A 17,502-nucleotide genomic window follows, 5' to 3' on the forward strand; every position below is an offset into this window, starting at 1 on the left:
GGCCTTAATTAAGGTACAGCCCCGGCATTTGCCTTGTGTGAAAATGGGAAACCACGGAAAACCATCTTCAGGGCTGCCGACAGTGGGGCTCGAACCCACTATCTCCCGATTACTGGATACTGGCCGCACTTAAGACGACTGCAGCTATCCAGCTCGGTGCTCAGAAGACACAACCGGATATCTTGGTATTTACTGCCTCACCTTGATAGGACGCCGCAATGTTATACTCGTACTAAACACTGGAAGACTTGCGCGTGCTTTCTGGATCATATGAACCTGACACGCCGGTGAAACACTAAATTGATATTGTGACCGCAGTAAATCCAGTACTTGCTATAAGCTGCTATGTGTGCCGTACGGAACCGTAGTGTAGTTGGTAGAGGCGTGGAGGATTTGTCTTGTATGTCGGGTGGGAGGTTCAAGTCCGGGGCGAAGAGGAAATGTTTTTAAACATTTGTTTAATGCGTACCTCAATACCCGCCTTTCATACGAATTGTGATTGAATGAATGCGTTTGTGGCCCTAAGAATGGCCGATTAGTTAGGAGGCCGGACACACACAGCCCGGAAATAATCGGAACACAACTGCCCTGACAATATTTCATCGCATAAGCAAATGCTCGATGTGATGACCGTTTTGGTTTATGCACATTCGGACCCGGTGTCCAATAGATCGCATTGTATGCAGAGGCATTCCAGCTGTAATCGCTCGGAAGGCGTCCGTGATAAGTAGCCGGAGCTGGTCGGGGTTTTCTGGCGTTTGAGTTTAAATGACGTTTTTCAAATGTCCCTACAAGAAGAAGTCTAACGGCGTTAATTCCGGTAATCTATCGGGCCAAGAAGGAGGGCCTCCTTGTCTCATCCATTTCCCCGGCAGTTCCTCGTTCAGATGGTTACGAAGGGGCAAAGTCGAATGTGGTGGAGCTCCATCTTGCTGCAACCACATCGTCTAATGATCATGCAAAGGCACATCCTCCAGCAGCAGTGGGAGCTCCTGGCGCAGAAAGTGCAGGTAGCGTGGGCCCGTCCAATGGCCCTCAAAGCAATAAGGTCCAATCAGGCGATCCCCCAAGATTCACACCAAATATTCACTCCCCATTGTACTTGATGGGCCGCCTGTCGCAACCAGTGAGTATTGTCCGGACTCCAATATTGCATGCTGCGGCGATTGAGGTTTCCATTATAGTGGAAGCGCGAATTGTCCGAGAACAAGATATACGATACGAATGCTGCATAATTGTCCAGCCTGCGTAAAAGCCACCAACAGAACTCCATTCGAGCTTCGAAGTCCCGCCCATGGAGCTCTTGGTGTAGCTCAAGATGCTATGGGTGAAATTTATGTTCATGCAGAATTCGCCAGACGGACGGCTGGCTGGTGTTCATCTGTCGTGCAATCGCCCTTGTATTGATGTGTGGATTATTACGAGCTGCCTCCAGAACGGCCTCTTCTGTTTCACGCGATGTAACGGGCCTATCGCAGACTGATGGCTGGTTGGAAATCAAGCCTTTTGTCTTTATGAATGCCATAGCAGCCGCGTGTCGCCTGTTGGGATACCGTTCCTGGTACAGATGTAGTGCCTCGCACGTGTTTTGTCTTGCTTCCCCATAAATGAGGAGCATGTCAACGTATTCCTGTGTGGAAAACATGCCGAATGACATCAGAGATTCCAGTACATTCAGGTCCTAACCAGCGGAGTATGCACAAGGTACAATATGAATAACATTGTCATTATACTGGTTGAATATGGCAAACGTGGGCCTGTGTTTACGTATTCAAACATCATTCCGATACAAAATATTCAAACGATGCAGGATTCGAACCGCCGCTGGCACATTCCGTCGAATGCTAGGCACACGTCTAGCCCCATCCGCTACACTACACTGCTAGAAACATGCTGGTAGTACGGTGAGAGCAACGTACATACGCCACCCGGTTCGGTGTTTAAAACATTATTACTGCACTGTTACCTCGTTTTATGCATTGATCCCCCTCTTCGTTACACCCGGTCACGAGTCACGACACATTAACATAGTTACATGGTGAAAGGACGTTGCTACATGATTGCAAGGCGACAGGCTACCCGAGGTTACCTGAGCCGAACCATAACGAGCCCGAATCGCAGAGAACGTCTGCCTAAAATAACCAGCCACCAACCGCGAGGATCGCTGCCAGCTGCAGAAAATGAGCCAGACTTAGGTCATTCCAGGAGCGGACGGAAATAAGATAAGTTTTCCGTAACGTAATTTGGTAGATGTCAGCCTCTGTGGTGTAGTGGTTAGTGTGATTAGCGGCCATCCCCGGAGGCCCGGGTTCGATTCCCGGCTCTGCCACGAAATTTGAAAAGTGGTACGAGGGCTGGAACGGGGTCCACTCAGCCTCGGGAGGTCAAGGTTAGTGTGATTATCTGCCACCCCCGGAGGCTCGGGTTCGATTCCCGGCTCTGCCACGAAATTTGAAAAGTGGTACGAGGGCTGGAACGGGGTTCACTCAGCCTCGGGAGGTCAACTGAGTAGAGGTGGGCTCGATTTCCACCTCAGCCATCCTGGGAGTGGTTTTCCGTGGTTTCCCACTTCTCCTCCAGACAAATGCCGGGATGGTACTTAACTTAAGACCACGGCCGCTTCCTTCCCTCTTCCTTGTCTATCCCTTCCAAACTTCCCATCCCCCCCCCCCCGCAAGGCCCCTATTCAGCTTAGCAGGTAAGGCCGCCTGGGCGATGTATTGGTCATCCTCACCAGTTGTATCCCCGACCCAATGCCTCACACTCCAGGACACTGCCCTTGAGGCGGTAGAGGTGGGATCCCTCGCTGAGTCCGAGGAAAAAACCGACCCTGGAGGGTAAACAGATTAATAATAAGAAGAAGAATATGAAAGGAACGTAGATGATATATTCTGAGAATGCAAAGAGGTAATTCCGGCTGCGAAAATGTGCCACATAATTTCATTTCGTCTTATCACTGACGCCTAATCAGGAAACGGAACTAAGTGGTAGACATACTATATGTGTACATGTATGCATATTTATATCGTATCGTAGTCCGTTTACCCTCAAGAAATATCTTAAATATTCTACAGTGTCGGTATGTCGTTCCTATGAGCCTTTAAACCTTTTCAGTAAAAGAGCCGTGTAAATATTCAGTGAATTCCAGGCTTGAAAGATGGGCAGCTGACTGTTTTAGTGAAAGAATTCAGTTCGAAGTATATAATGAAATAACCTGTACATCAACACTGAAGGTTCAATTAAACGAACGGGCATTGTAGGCATTGACAGGAAATCTAACAAAGGCGTTATTATCGATCCAACAGTCAGATTTGAGTGACATGGGAAGTACACATAGAGATTTGTGCAGAATGAGCCTTGCTTTCGTGCTTATGGCACTAGTATAAAATTAATACATGGAGAGTTATTAGTACGTTGTTCAGTGCACGCGGAACAATCACATATTTCTCTGTGAATATTTTCAAACGGTTTTAACTCTGTACGAATGCTCTGCAGTGCAAATTGTGATTTTTATAGATTCTCCCCAAGTTGTACAAAACCGTCTATATAATTGACATTGAAAAAGATAGAACCCATCCGGGTCAGTAGCTGCCCGAAAGTAATGAATATTGCGATTAACATTATTTAAATCACACTGAAAATTTATCAATTGAATTTTAATTTCTATTGCTTTCTTAGAGTCTTACTATAAAGGCAGCTGACCATAGTGGATTTTCTTTCTCTCGGTTGTTAATTTTATACCTGTGTTCTCTTTCCTGCATCAACCTCTTTGGAATGATTTTTATCTCGCTCAAATCAAACTGTTGTATCGGTAAAGACGTCTTTGTTGGATTTTCTATCGATGACTGTCCCCGAAAACCGTAAAAGTAGTTAGTAGGACGTAAAGCCAATAACATTATTATTATTATTATTATTATTATTATTATTATTATTATTATTATTATTATTATTATTATTATTATTATTATTATCATCATCATCATCATCATCATCATCTGTTTACCCTCCAGGTTCGGCGTTTCCCTCGGACTCAGCGAGGGATCCCACCTCTACCGCCTCAAGGGCAGTGTCCTGGAGCTTCAGACTCTTGGTCGGGGGATACAACTGGGGAGAATGACCAGTACCTCGCCCAGGCGGCCTCACCTGCTAAGCTGAACAGGGGCCTTGTGGAGGGATGGGAAGATTGGAAGGGATAGGCAAGGAGGAGGGAAGGAAGCGGCCGTGGCCTTAAGTTAGGTACCATCCCGGCATTCGCCTGGAGGAGAAGTGGGAAACCACGGAAAACCACTTCCAGGATGGCTGAGGTGGGAATCGAACCCACCTCTACTCAGTTGACCTCACGAGGCTGAGTGGACCCCGTTCCAGCCCTCGTACCACTTTTCAAATTTCGTGGCAGAGCCGGGAATCGAACCCGGACCTCCGGGGGTGGCAGCTAATCACGCTAACCACTACACCACAGAGGCGGACATTATTATTATTATTATTATTATTATTATTATTATTATTATTATTATTATTATTATGTCGGTGACTACAATGTCCGTTCGTTTAACATCAAGAAAATTCATATGTTGGTCTGATAAAAGATTTGCGGATAATTGCAAGAATTTTTAAAAACTCTGAACTTCTTTTATAAATAGTAATAATGAACGTTTAGCTTGCAAGAGTATGTTTAAATAGCATTTGTTGCTGCTGAACTATATTATTGTGAATTTTTCTATGGTTGTAGAGGGTATACCTCCCCCTTAAGAGAATCAATGAAAAACCACTTTCCTTATGACTTCTTTTGGTAGTTAACATAGTAAAGTGTAAAACTCTCACATTAAATTTAAACTCTTCATTTCGTGACACCTTTGCCAACAAATCAGTGAGTTGTTTTGTTTATTGATGTGAGCAGGTGGTTGAACCCGTCACCCTGCCCATCGAACTGGCGGTGTCCAGTCGAGTAGTACTCTACGAGGCGTGTATCGAGCACTGGCCATCGCGGACTGCTCAGCTGATGTACACCGTGTTCGTCCTCCTCCTGCAGTCAGTACTTCCTGCCATTGTGGTGGGAACGGTACATGCACGAATAGCAGCCTACCTCCATGCACATGCGCGGACACAGCGGGATTCTCGGCGGGCTCGTAAGGAACTGCAGAGGAACAGAAGGACCACCATGCTTCTGTCTGGTATCGCTGTACTCTTCACCATCAGTTGGCTGCCACAAGGTTAGTCAATGTACCAGCTGCTATTGCATGCTATAACTGCACTCAAATGGCTCCCAGAAGGCGAATCAGATGTTACTTTAATGCAATTGCGCTCTATATTTCCAGTTTGAGAATGGGAATTTAATCTTGTATATTAACTTCCGCCTGTGTTTTGTATTACTTGTGGATTATCTTCGTTAACTATGGATAAAAAAGAGGACAAAGCAATTCAAAAGGAGGACAATGCCGGAAAAAAGAGGGCACAAAAACTCTCCATTGAGAATACATAAAAAAGTATCCATTTCCATATTATATAATAAATTCATACAAGATTTAAACAATGAAACTAATTTACACGACTTGCTGGTACTTTTATGAAGATTCAGCTGCCTTCAGGAGTTTTGGAGAGTCTAACATATAAAAAAAAAGATACACATGTAAATTAGATTATTTTGAACCATTAAGAGGATTTTCACAGATTCTACTTTGAAACGGTTCCTATTATCAGTTAATTGTACTGAGATTAATGAAAATAGTCTCTCTACACTTGAATTGTGCCCTGGTATAGTAAGAACAAAGTATTTTGCAAATTCTAGTAACTTTTGACTATAATCAACTAATTTATGGGAATTGAAATTTCCGACTACAAGGTAACTTATTAAATTCAGGGTCATTACTACTTTCATTCAGAGTTGTTTGAAATTGCAGAAGTGATCAAAAGATTTCACTTCATCAATTTAAAAGGATTTAGACTTAGCTTGCAAATGCAGAATACAGTTTTCCAACATCACAATAATCAATATCACTTTTTAGCGCCATCCAATTAGAACAGGCTTACTTAAAATCCCGGTTATATCCTGTAGCTTGTCACGTTGTCATCGGTGACACATTAACATAGCCGTGTTCTGACGGGCTATTGGTGAGAGAGAAGCTTGCAGTATACCGAGTGGTAAATAACGTTTATTTTCACAGTATAATTACATGAAGGCCTACTGCATATCCATAGTCACCAAACCAAACCAAACAACATCCCCGAAGGACCGTGGCCTACCAAATGACCGCCGCTCAGCATCCAGGCCTGCAGATTATGAGGTGTTGTGTGGTCCACACGACGGACCCACTCGGCCATTATTCTTGGCTTCCTAGACCGGGGCCACCATCTCACCGTCAGGTAGTTCCTCAACTATAATCACGTAGGCTGAGTGGACCTCGAACCAGCCCTCAGATGCAGGTAAAATTTCCTGACCTGGCCGGGAATCGAACCCGGGGTGTCCGGGTAAGAGGTAGCCACGCTACCCCTACACCGCGGGGCCGGCTATCCGGCTACATATCGATACCATATCGATGATGCCGTCGCGTAATGAAGATACTTGCAAAAACGAAGTAGTAAAACAAATTGCCCCAAAATAAGCAGATTCACTACGAAAGGAGGATATTTCGGTTTTTCTAAATAATCCACCCGGACCCCAGGACTATAGTCTAAAAAGGGGAGCATGTCCTGATAAAAGAGAACGTCTGGTCACCCTGTCGTTAACGAGCGGCACTTCAAGTGATCCAGGTCCACGACACCTACCGAGTTCCGAAGAATGCGTTGTTGCTACTTTTCCTTATACGCTTGTTATTAATCAGAAATCTAAATGGACACGTCGAATTAAAAACAGAAGGTTCTTCTTCTTCTTCTTCTTCTTCTTCTTCTTCTTCTTCTTCTTCTTCTTCCTAAAACGTTTCCACTTATGCAGGTCGTTCACAGAGCCTCTTCCAATCTTCTCTTTTTCATCACAGTCTCCCATTGTAGTCCTCTCCGATTTACGACATCCTCCACCTGATCCATCCATCTTGTTCGTGGTCTTCCAATGGTCCTTTTTCCAGATTCTGCCCAATTTCAGCCTATTTTTCTCCATAGTTTCTTTTATGGGGATTGATCTGTAGCGTGTTTCGTATTGTTTAATTTCTTATCTTGTCTTGTTTTACCCAAGATTCCTCGCAGGTAACGCATCTCTGTCGCTTGTAAACTACTCAGATCTTTTCTTGTCCAAGTCCAAAATTCAGATCCATAAGCCAATATTGCCAAATAATGTGATTTATACGTCATGATTGTTAGCTTTGGTAGGTAATTTCCAATTTAAAACATCGCTAAAAGCTCCTCAATGACAATTAAATATTGCAACTCTCACTCCACGTGCAGTATATATCCAAACGTCAGTGTGCTGTTACATCACTATTTGTGGAGAATGAGACACACAGAAGCGGCTTTTTGGTGTAGCGAGGAGAGACAGGTTATCCTACTCCACTGAAAGTGTCACTTGCTGTTCCCAAAAGGCAGTCGGTCGTTAAGGAGGATAGTGCGTATCGGACACTTCTTTCCATTTTATCTCCATGATTATCCTCCCACATGGATTAAAGAAGGTAAGTCATGGTAATCATTACTGTCTGTTTTCACTGTGTTCCGAATCTCTTGGGGGCTATTAAATGGTAAGTCTTAAAATCTCTTACTACTGAACTCTGCCGTACCAACTATTTACTCAGAGCCACAAACGGAAATGATCTATTTTCACTGCAAATATTATTCGTAGCTGTCTATCTCAATGTTGTCCGTTTTCTTGGTTTAATGGTCCTGCGTGTTACGTAATGTTTTGTGTGTGACGCTGTGCTACCGATTTATAATGTCACCTTAGGGGTAATGCTAAAATAAATGAAGATTAATTATCTGTAAAGTCCCAGTAAAAGTACATTAGTGCGCAATGGAATGAAAATAAGAGGGGCTCAGAGATAGAGGGTCGTCAGGATAAGGGCAAAACAAGATAACGGGATTACAAATAACATGTATATTTATTTATTTTTTCTTTTCGAACCAGTGGAAAGATAATATATACTCTAGCAAGAACAATTTATCAGGATTTTTTAAATACAAATAGAAAGACTGTACAGTAAAAAAAAAAGGAGTGTACAAATAGATATCAATTTATATTTGGTAAGATTTTTGAGAAAATGGAATGTACAAGTAGATATAAATTAATTTACAGTATAACAATTAAAAAAATACTTGCAAACTGAAAGGTTATACAGTGAGAATGAAATATACAAATAGATATCAGTAAATATAGGATTTACATTAGTTCTCAAAATACGGTGGATAACTAACAAGAGTACCAACTTGAAGAAAATCAATATATTTAAAGCCTGTAGATGATTAATAGGTTTTCCAAATATAAGAATAACCTAACAGCGATGCTAAGGGCAAACATCTGCCTAGACGAAAACTATGATGGGTAAACATGTGATACACACGAAAACCCTTACAAGGAATCAAAATACATGTTTAGAAGAAATAGGTTAGAAGAACTTACGTTAACTTAAGTACCGTATATGTAAAAAAAGAAATTAAACATGGCGAAGATAATTCTTATTCCAAAGGATCATAGCACATGTTTGAACTTAGTTCTCGTAACAAGTTCCGTAATAATACGACTGTGCCTTGAAACATGAAACATTAATAGAAAACTATTTCCAAGGGATCATGGTACATGCTTAGGGTTTGTAGTGATCATGGCAAGTTCCATAACAATACGACTACACATAAAAATGTGAAATATGAAGGGAAATCTTATACAAGATCTAAAGCTAGTGCAATTATGGTATAAAGGGTCAGGATGGGGGACATAGGATACCAACAGAGCTCAACGCGTAGTGTATGTCAGACGTATAGAGGTTATGGTAGACGGCCATTCAGTTCCATAGTTGCAATAGGACATGAATAATTTAAGTTCTCAGCATAGGTTAACTTGATTGTCCACAACGTGCAGACCACTCCCCCAACTCCCGCCAAGATGCCCGTAGAAAAGAATAATAGACTTAAAATTGAAATAAAAAGGTCTCCATATCTCTCACCTTAAGGTAGCAGCAGCGAAGTGATGGGCAGAGAAATATCTTGTGCCTCGATGAGGTCTTGTGCTCTTTCCAGTCTCGATTCCACCTGTCGGCATAGGCACGGTGGCGAAAATATATAGGCGGAGAGATAATTCTACAAAGCGTACTGTGGCAAACAGCTGAGCTGGTGACGTTTGGCGGAAGCGGAAGGAAACAGATGAGTATGCAATATGGCGACCCGTCAAACTTCACCGAGAGGCGAGTGGAGGATTAAATGTCACAACATATGCAGAGTAGAGATGAAGAGGTTTCACCAAAACTGTAAAGTCAATATGTATAGCACACGAAGTAGGATAGCACATTAGTCTCAGAGAGTCTTAGGTTCAGTTCTCGCTTAAGACGGGCACATCTGATTAATTCCTCTTTATCGGCGACTGGGTCTTTTCGTTCGTCCAAATACAGACCTCTCCATACACACACAACGCATCACGCTACCAACCACTCCAGAGACATTAGGATGGTAAAAAAGCTGACGTGGCCTTAATTATTGTACATGCCCAGCATTTGACTGGTGTGACACTGGAAAAACAACAGTAAACCATCTTCAGGGCTGCCGGCTGCATAACCATAACCCATTCCAAGCAGCCAACTCGCTCGATAATATTTGATACATCTTCACTGAGGATAGATTTCCGCACATATTCAGTTAACATAATGCTTGAATATCGAGCATTCTTTGGATATTATAATAATTTTTACAGTTGCTTTATGTCGCACCTACACACATAGGTTTTATGGCGACGATGGGAGGGGAAAAGGCTAGGAGTATGAAGGAAGCTGCCGTGGCTTTAAGTAAGATACAGCCCCAGAATTTGCCTGGTGTGAAAATGAGAAACCACAGAAAATCATGCTCAGGGTTGCCGACGGTGGGGTTCGAACCCACTATCTACCGAATGCAAGCTGATAGCTACGTGACCCAAACCAGGCGGCCACTTGCTCGGTGATTACAATAATGATATAGGTAATAACTATTAACGAGCGGAAATATTGAAATCCTTTCAATATCACTTTTAATATCGCAGCGGAGAAAGTAATCAAGCCCTTTCAGAATTTTCCTCACACTACGGGATGATAAATTCAGTTTTCGTGCGAATTCCTTCTTTATTATACCTGGCTTCTTTACAAGTAACACCTTAAGAAATTTTACGTCAGTGATCATAGATCTTCCTATGCGAGATTGATTTTTTAATGGAACATTTCCCGACTGAAATCTTGAAAAATAAAATACCATTTTCAGCATATCCGATTAGTTTCGGCAACTTTATAACAAGGCGAAAACTCTCAGAGCTTCACTAATAGCAAGAACTGAGCTCCCACATTCCAAGGCCTACGAGCCTTCACATACCAGAACAAAATTTATCGTGCCTTTTGATTTCTCAGGAAATCCATTGAAATTACAATTATGAACGGGAAAAATCCTCAACTAATCAAAAGCTAAGCTCATGCTACAAAAATATAGGGCCAAGAGAAGTTGAATTCCAAAAATTCGAAAATGAATGTTTGGAAAGTAGGCAGACACACAATAAAGAAAGAAGATGGTGAAAACAACCGAGTGGGGCACGATGCCAAGATACACATAGGATAACCCCATACTACCTTGTGACTAGAAGGAAGAAAAATTAACGACCGAAAAGTGAAAGAAGCAATTCAGTTTTCAAAATCCTACTCCCACAGTCAAGATAATCTTTAGCTGGCAACTGGGCCTTTCTTTTATAATGGCAGACTGGGCTATGATTTGTTGAATAAAGTTTATTGTGAGAAACCCTTAGGAGTGACTTAAAAGGATGATTTGCCAGGTCTTAATTATTACATTTCTTACTAAATGAAAGTTCCAACATATGCTCATAGGTGGCAACCTCAAACTGGAAAGTGCTATCAGTAGGTAGTCTTCAGAACTACATGCTGAAACAGAGTTCAGCCTATCTTCACAAGAGGTCACTATAGGCAGGCTGAACTTGGACTTAAAACGGCGTTCGTAATGTCACTGCTCATCTCACAAGGGAACATCGGCAATGGGTAAGTCGCCGATCGCGATGAAACTTGGAAAACACATTGAGGTACACGTAAAAATGATGTCGGCATCAATTTTGGGTGCCAACATTCATTAGGGCGTTAACTACGGGGCCTGAAATTGCGACTTTTCAAATTCCGCGCGATCAGCGATGAATACCTGCTGGCCAATGCTAAGCTGGCACACTGCGTATCTGGAGACACGCCTCTGCAGCTCCTCCCCTCCCCGCTCCAATTGGATCGCCTCCGCACGTTCTCCTTCTCCCCGCGCTTGCCGGCTGCTTAGCTGTTCAACGGGACCGACTGCTTCATTTTGTACTGTAATTATTGGAATCCTTTAAATTACGTTCCGTTTCACACATGATGATAATAAATAACCTACATTAATATACCCATATTTTATTCAAATGTTATATTTTCATTCCTATTAATTCCGGTGAGTTGTCACATTTAGAGTGGACATACATATGGAATTAATTAAATTAAATCACCCACCACTAAATAAATACGTTTTTTGTAAGGAAATTATGTGCCCGGGTAGAGGATCTCAATGAATGTAATGAGATTCGGTGCCTGGGATATCAAAACCTGGTTATAGGTCCAGATCTTCTTTTTATGACACCTTCCCCCCACCCATTTTGTGTACGCTACCAGTTGTGTCATAACGAAACGACATCGCGGACGACAACAACAACAAACTCCGAGTTTGAAACTACTGGTATTTTCCTTATTGCGTACTCTGGTATAATGAATAGGCCTATAGGTAGAATGTTTTTATTTGTGCTTGTACTGACAGGCACAGCACATTTCAATTGCAGCAATGGTTGTCGAATATAAATTAATTTAATGCATAGGCAACTTCGATATGAGTATGACATGGATTGTAGTAAAGTTTGACGTAATAAGAAAAGCCTTGAAACATAAAAAAGATGTGCATTTATATATGCAATAGATATACAGTAATCACAGGCAGGCCTGTAGTCTTACTGTACCGGTACTTTTGCGTTATAGCTGACGAAGGTCTATGTATTCAACAAGTACCGATATTAAAGTATCACACTACAGCCTTCTGGCTATAATGGCAGTTACATACGCAAAAAGTTAAACAATTAGTACAAGGCAACACAATAAATGACTCCGTAACAATTATATCGGGCAAACTCCCCGCCAATAACTGATAGTAAACAAAAACAATCATTGGTCTATTCGATACATTAAAAAATAGTGAAAAGAAGACGGAAACAAATCACAATTAACAACAGGCACCGTACATTTTTTTCTAATTGCTTTACGTCGCACGGACAAAGATAGGTCTTATGGCGACGATGGGATAGGAAAGGCCTAGGAGTTGGGAGGAAGCGGCCGTGGCCTTAATTAAGGTATAGATGCGAGCTGATGAGAAGACTAGCGGGACGTGAGGTGGGACACGGGGGAGCAGCTTTCTCTCTCTGTCGTCTCGGCTATGGCTCTTCCTAAAAGTATCGTCAGCCAGCCAGCCAGCAGCCAGTCTCCCTTTGATGATACAAATGGCCAGTCGAACAGTTCGGTAGTGTTGATCTTGTCTGTGTGTTGTAAGTGTTGAACAGCGATTTATATATTGAGACTTATAAAATATTTATGTTATTATAGTGCTACTTTGTATTACTATTATGGAACCCTGCCGGAAGAAAGGAAAGACTATCCACAGCGAAGCTTAGGGAGGTTATCAGACATGTTATCCAAGAATGTGATGAAGAGGCACGAGAAGGGAAACTGTTTTGTGTGTCACCAAGAAAAGTCACATAGAGACACAAGGATTGATGAAGCTAATTTAGGCCTACAGTCTATTGTTTTAAATTTTATTTTATTTCATAGTTTTGCCTATCAAGAAAAGTGACATAGGGGCACAAGGATTGATTAAGATAATTTAGGCCTACAGACTATTGTTTTAAATTTTATTTTATTTCGTAGTTTTGCCTATCAAGAAAAGTGACATAGGGACACAAGGATTGATGAAGATAATTTAGGCCTACAGACTATTGTTTTAAATGTTATTTTATTTCATAGTTTTGTGTGTCACCAAGAAAAGTGACATAGGGACACAAGGATTGATTAAGCTAATTTAGGCCTACAGACTATTGTTTCAGATGTTATTTCCTAGTTTTGCCTATCAAGTGAAGTGACATAGGGACACAAGGATTGATTAAGCTAATTTAGGCCTACAGACTATTGTTTTAAATTTTATTTCATTTCATAGTTTTTCCTATCAAGAAAAGTGACATAGGGACACAAGGATTGATGAAGATAATTTAGGCCTACAGACTATTGATTTAAATGTTATTTTATTTCATAGTTTTGTGTGTCACCAAGAAAACTGACATAGGGACACAAGGATTGATGAAAATAATTTAGGCCTACAGACTATTGTTTCAAATGTTATTTTATTTCATAGTTTTGTGTGTCACCAAGAAAAGTGACATAGAGACACAAGGATTGATGAAGATAATTTAGGCCTACAGTCTATTGTTTTAAATGTTATTTTAGTTCATAGTTTTGTGTGTCACCAAGAAAAGTGACATAGAGACACAAGGATTGATTAAGCTAATTTAGGCCTACAGTCTATTGTTTCAAATGTTATTTTATTTCATAGTTTTCCCTATCAAGAAAAGTGACATAGCGCACAAGGATTGATTAAGCTAATTTAGGCCTACAGTCTATTGTTCCAAATGTTATTTTATTTCATAGTTTTGCCTATCAAGAAAAGTGACATAGGGACACAAGGATTGATGAAGATAATTTAGGCCTACAGACTATTGTTTTAAATATTATTTTATTTCATAGTTTTGTGTGTCACCAAGAAATGTGACATAGGGACACAAGGATTGATCAAGATAATTTAGGCCTACAGACTATTGTTTTAAATGTTAATATATTTCATAGTTTTGTGTGTCACCAAGAAAAGTGACATAGGGACACAAGGATTGATTAAGCTAATTTAGGCCTATAGACTATTGTTTTAAATTTTATTATATTTCATAGTTTTGTGTGTCACCAAGAAAAGTGACATAGGGACACAAGGATTGATTAAGCTAATTTAGGCCTACAGTCTATTGTTTTAAATTTTATTTTTTTCATAGTTTTGCCTATCAAGAAAAGTGACATAGGGACACAAGCATTGATCAAGATAATTTAGACCTACAGTCGATTGTTTTAAATTTTATTTCATAGTTTTGCCTATCAAAAGTGACATAGGGACGGGACACAAGGATTGATCAAGATAATTTAGGCCTACAGTCTATTGTTTTAAATGTTATTTTATTTCATAGTTTTGCCTATCAAGAAAAGTGACATAGCGACACAAGGATTGATTAAGATAATTTAGGCCTACAGACTATTGTTTTAAATTTTATTTTATTTCATAGTTTTTGCCTATCAAGAAAAGTGACATAGGGGCACAAGGATTGATTAAGATAATTTAGGCCTACAGACTATTGTTTTAAATTTTATTTTATTTCGTAGTTTTGCCTATCAAGAAAAGTGACATAGGGACACAAGGATTGATGAAGATAATTTAGGCCTACAGACTATTGTTTTAAATTTTATTATATTTCATAGTTTTGTGTGTCACCAAGAAAAGTGACATAGGGACACAAGGATAGATTAAGCTAATTTAGGCCTACAGTCTATTGTTTTAAATTTTATTATATTTCATAGTTTTGTGTGTCACCAAGAAAAGTGACATAGGGACACAAGGATTGATTAAGCTAATTTAGGCCTACAGTCTATTGTTTTACATTTTATTTTATTTCATAGTTTTGCCTATCATGAAAAGTGACATAGAGACACAAGGATTGATGAAGATAATTTAGGCCTACAGTCTATTGTTTTAAATTTTATTTTATTTCATAGTTTTGCCTATCATGAAAAGTGACATAGAGACACAAGGATTGATGAAGATAATTAGGCCTACAGTATTTTTAAATATTTTGTGATTAAATAAAATTCTATAAAAGTGCGTTCGTCAGTAAACTAACTCGTGGAATACTGAATAAATTCCCTCCTCTCTCACCCGTTTCAGATGGTACAGCACTGGCTTTCTGAGCGAACAATATGTCTGTGGGTTCGACCTCGGCTAAGTGCAATGGTATCTGAACGTGCTGATCTACGTCAGCGTCGTGTCGACAGCTTTATCGACACGTAAAATATCCCTTGCGGCACAGAATTCGTGACGCACAAGCGAGACCATTGTTATACAGAATAGTAGAATAGAATAATCCCATCCCCTAATTCCGGATCTCCTGGAACTGGGGACAGAGTAATCATTTATTGCTATTTTTTATATGAATGCTCTTCTTATATATATTACTACATTAAACATCATAATTACTTCTAATCACTATTTAGCCTACACCCAATCTCTAAATTGTAGTTTTTTAATTTTATTTCTTTTTGACCTAGACATTAACAGGACAACACGTATCTAACCGGTACTCCTATTATTAATTAGTGTAATTTGTTTTTAAGAGTACGAACATATTTCTCCTTAGCTTACAATAGGCATTATATATTAACTGAATGGCTGAATGAGTGAATGACTGACTGCATGTCTGGATGAGTTGAATGATTGGATCGTAATCATAGAATTGTTATACGCGCAAATATTCAATCTGGGTCATTATTATTATTATTATTATTATTATTATTATTATTATTATTATTATTATTATTATTATTTTCTTCACGTAACGAACACGCCGGGACATGTGTTTGAGATAGAATGCATTCGTAACTCGGCACACTGACGAACGAAATTGACCTGCCTTTAGTTCACTTCATGAAACTTACTACATTTGAAATACAGGAAATAAATATCGTCGTCTAGTAATGTAACCGTCATCGGACGTTGGCGATCATTTTGTAAAAATATGTAAAAAATATTATAATAATTAATGCAGTATATATATATATATATTACAATAAAAAATAATAACAGAAGCTCTTTCGATTTGCACCTTGAGGATGGACTCTGCCGGTGATAAAATCTAATTCTGAAGATGGCATAAATTCCCAGTGTCAGTGGAAAATAACCTGGATTACTATTAGTTGGAAACTGCCTTGTCTTAATATTTCGCTGGTCAGATGTAGTCTATTAATAGATGAATAATTTTGCCCACCTGCGGTATACAAAAATACATCGAGTGCCTTGCAGGAAGAGACCTCCTGAGGACACTGCGACTGCGAAGGCGAACGTTTTCAGAAACGCAAGTACATACACCAGCTTGGAGACGATAAGCCAGGGACGAGGGGAGAAGCGAGGGCTTACGCATTCCCGGCCACATTCCTAGCGAAACTCTTCTCTTGAGCTCCCATCTATACAACCCCAGCATTTGCCTGGTGTGGAAATGGGAAACCACGGAAAACCATCTTCAGGGCTGCGGACAGTGGGATTCGAACCCACTATCCCCCGGATACAAGCTCACAGTCGCGGGCCTCTAACCGCAAGGCCAACTCGCCCGGTGCAAACGTTTACATAAACATTTCAGAAAACGTAAACTGACTAATACAGCGTGGAAATTACTAAGGAGAGATATGAGGTAGGCTGATAGGGTACGCAAAGTGTAGCACCGATTCTCTTCGACAGCTAAGCGGCCGGCAAGCGCGGGAAGAAGGGGAACGTGCGGTGGCGAACCAATTGGAGCGGGGAGGGGAGGAGCTGCAGAGGCGTGTCTCCAGATACGCAGTGTGCCAGCTTAGCATTGGCCAGCAGGTATTCACCGCTGATCGCGCGGAATTTGAAATGTCGTAACTTTTAGGCCCCGTAGTTAACGCCCTAATGAATGGTGGTACCCAAAATTGATGCCGACATCATTTTTACGTGTACCTCAATGTGTTTTCCAAGTTTCATCGCGATCGGCGATTTACCCATTGCCGATGTTTCCTTGTCAGTGACCCCTAAAACTATTGACTCGACACCAATAGGGGTTGTTTGGGATTGTTCTTATATGTCACCCCCTTTCCACCCCACACTTAGGGATATCTTACCTCCACAGTAATTTTTTCTGATAGCAATTCCTATGTGTACCAAGTTTGGTTGAAAGCTATGTTGGAACACACAAGCATATATTCATAACCTCGGTCATTTTGGACATTTTCGTTTTCGCTTCTTCTCATCCCCCATGCTAATGGGAGAGAGTTTAGAAGTAAACGGCATCCAGATTGTCAATATTGATCTCAGTGACTCCGAATATCATAGCTACACAGTATTTTTTTCCAGGTCATATGCATCAAGTTTGGTTCAGAGCTATGTTGGAACATGTACACATATAGTACATCCATCATCTCAGTCATTTTGGACACTTTCTACTTCACTTCTTTCCACCACCAAGCAGATGGGAAC

The 17,502-nt window shown here is 40.6% G+C and overlaps 1 protein-coding gene across 1 annotated transcript in view; it reads left to right on the top strand.

The window, feature by feature from the left end:
* The window catches only part of LOC136877750 (neuropeptide F receptor), a 367,240-nt gene that overhangs the window by 245,579 nt on the left and 104,159 nt on the right, over nt 1–17,502 (top strand). Inside the window, exon 3 of the mRNA XM_067151957.2 lies at nt 4,898–5,210. Coding sequence (XP_067008058.2) covers nt 4,898–5,210 — 313 coding nt within the window. The remainder of the gene's footprint in view (nt 1–4,897; nt 5,211–17,502) is intronic.

The sequence above is a fragment of the Anabrus simplex genome, chromosome 7 (assembly GCF_040414725.1).
Source record: "Anabrus simplex isolate iqAnaSimp1 chromosome 7, ASM4041472v1, whole genome shotgun sequence".
Classification (NCBI taxonomy): domain Eukaryota; kingdom Metazoa; phylum Arthropoda; class Insecta; order Orthoptera; family Tettigoniidae; genus Anabrus; species Anabrus simplex.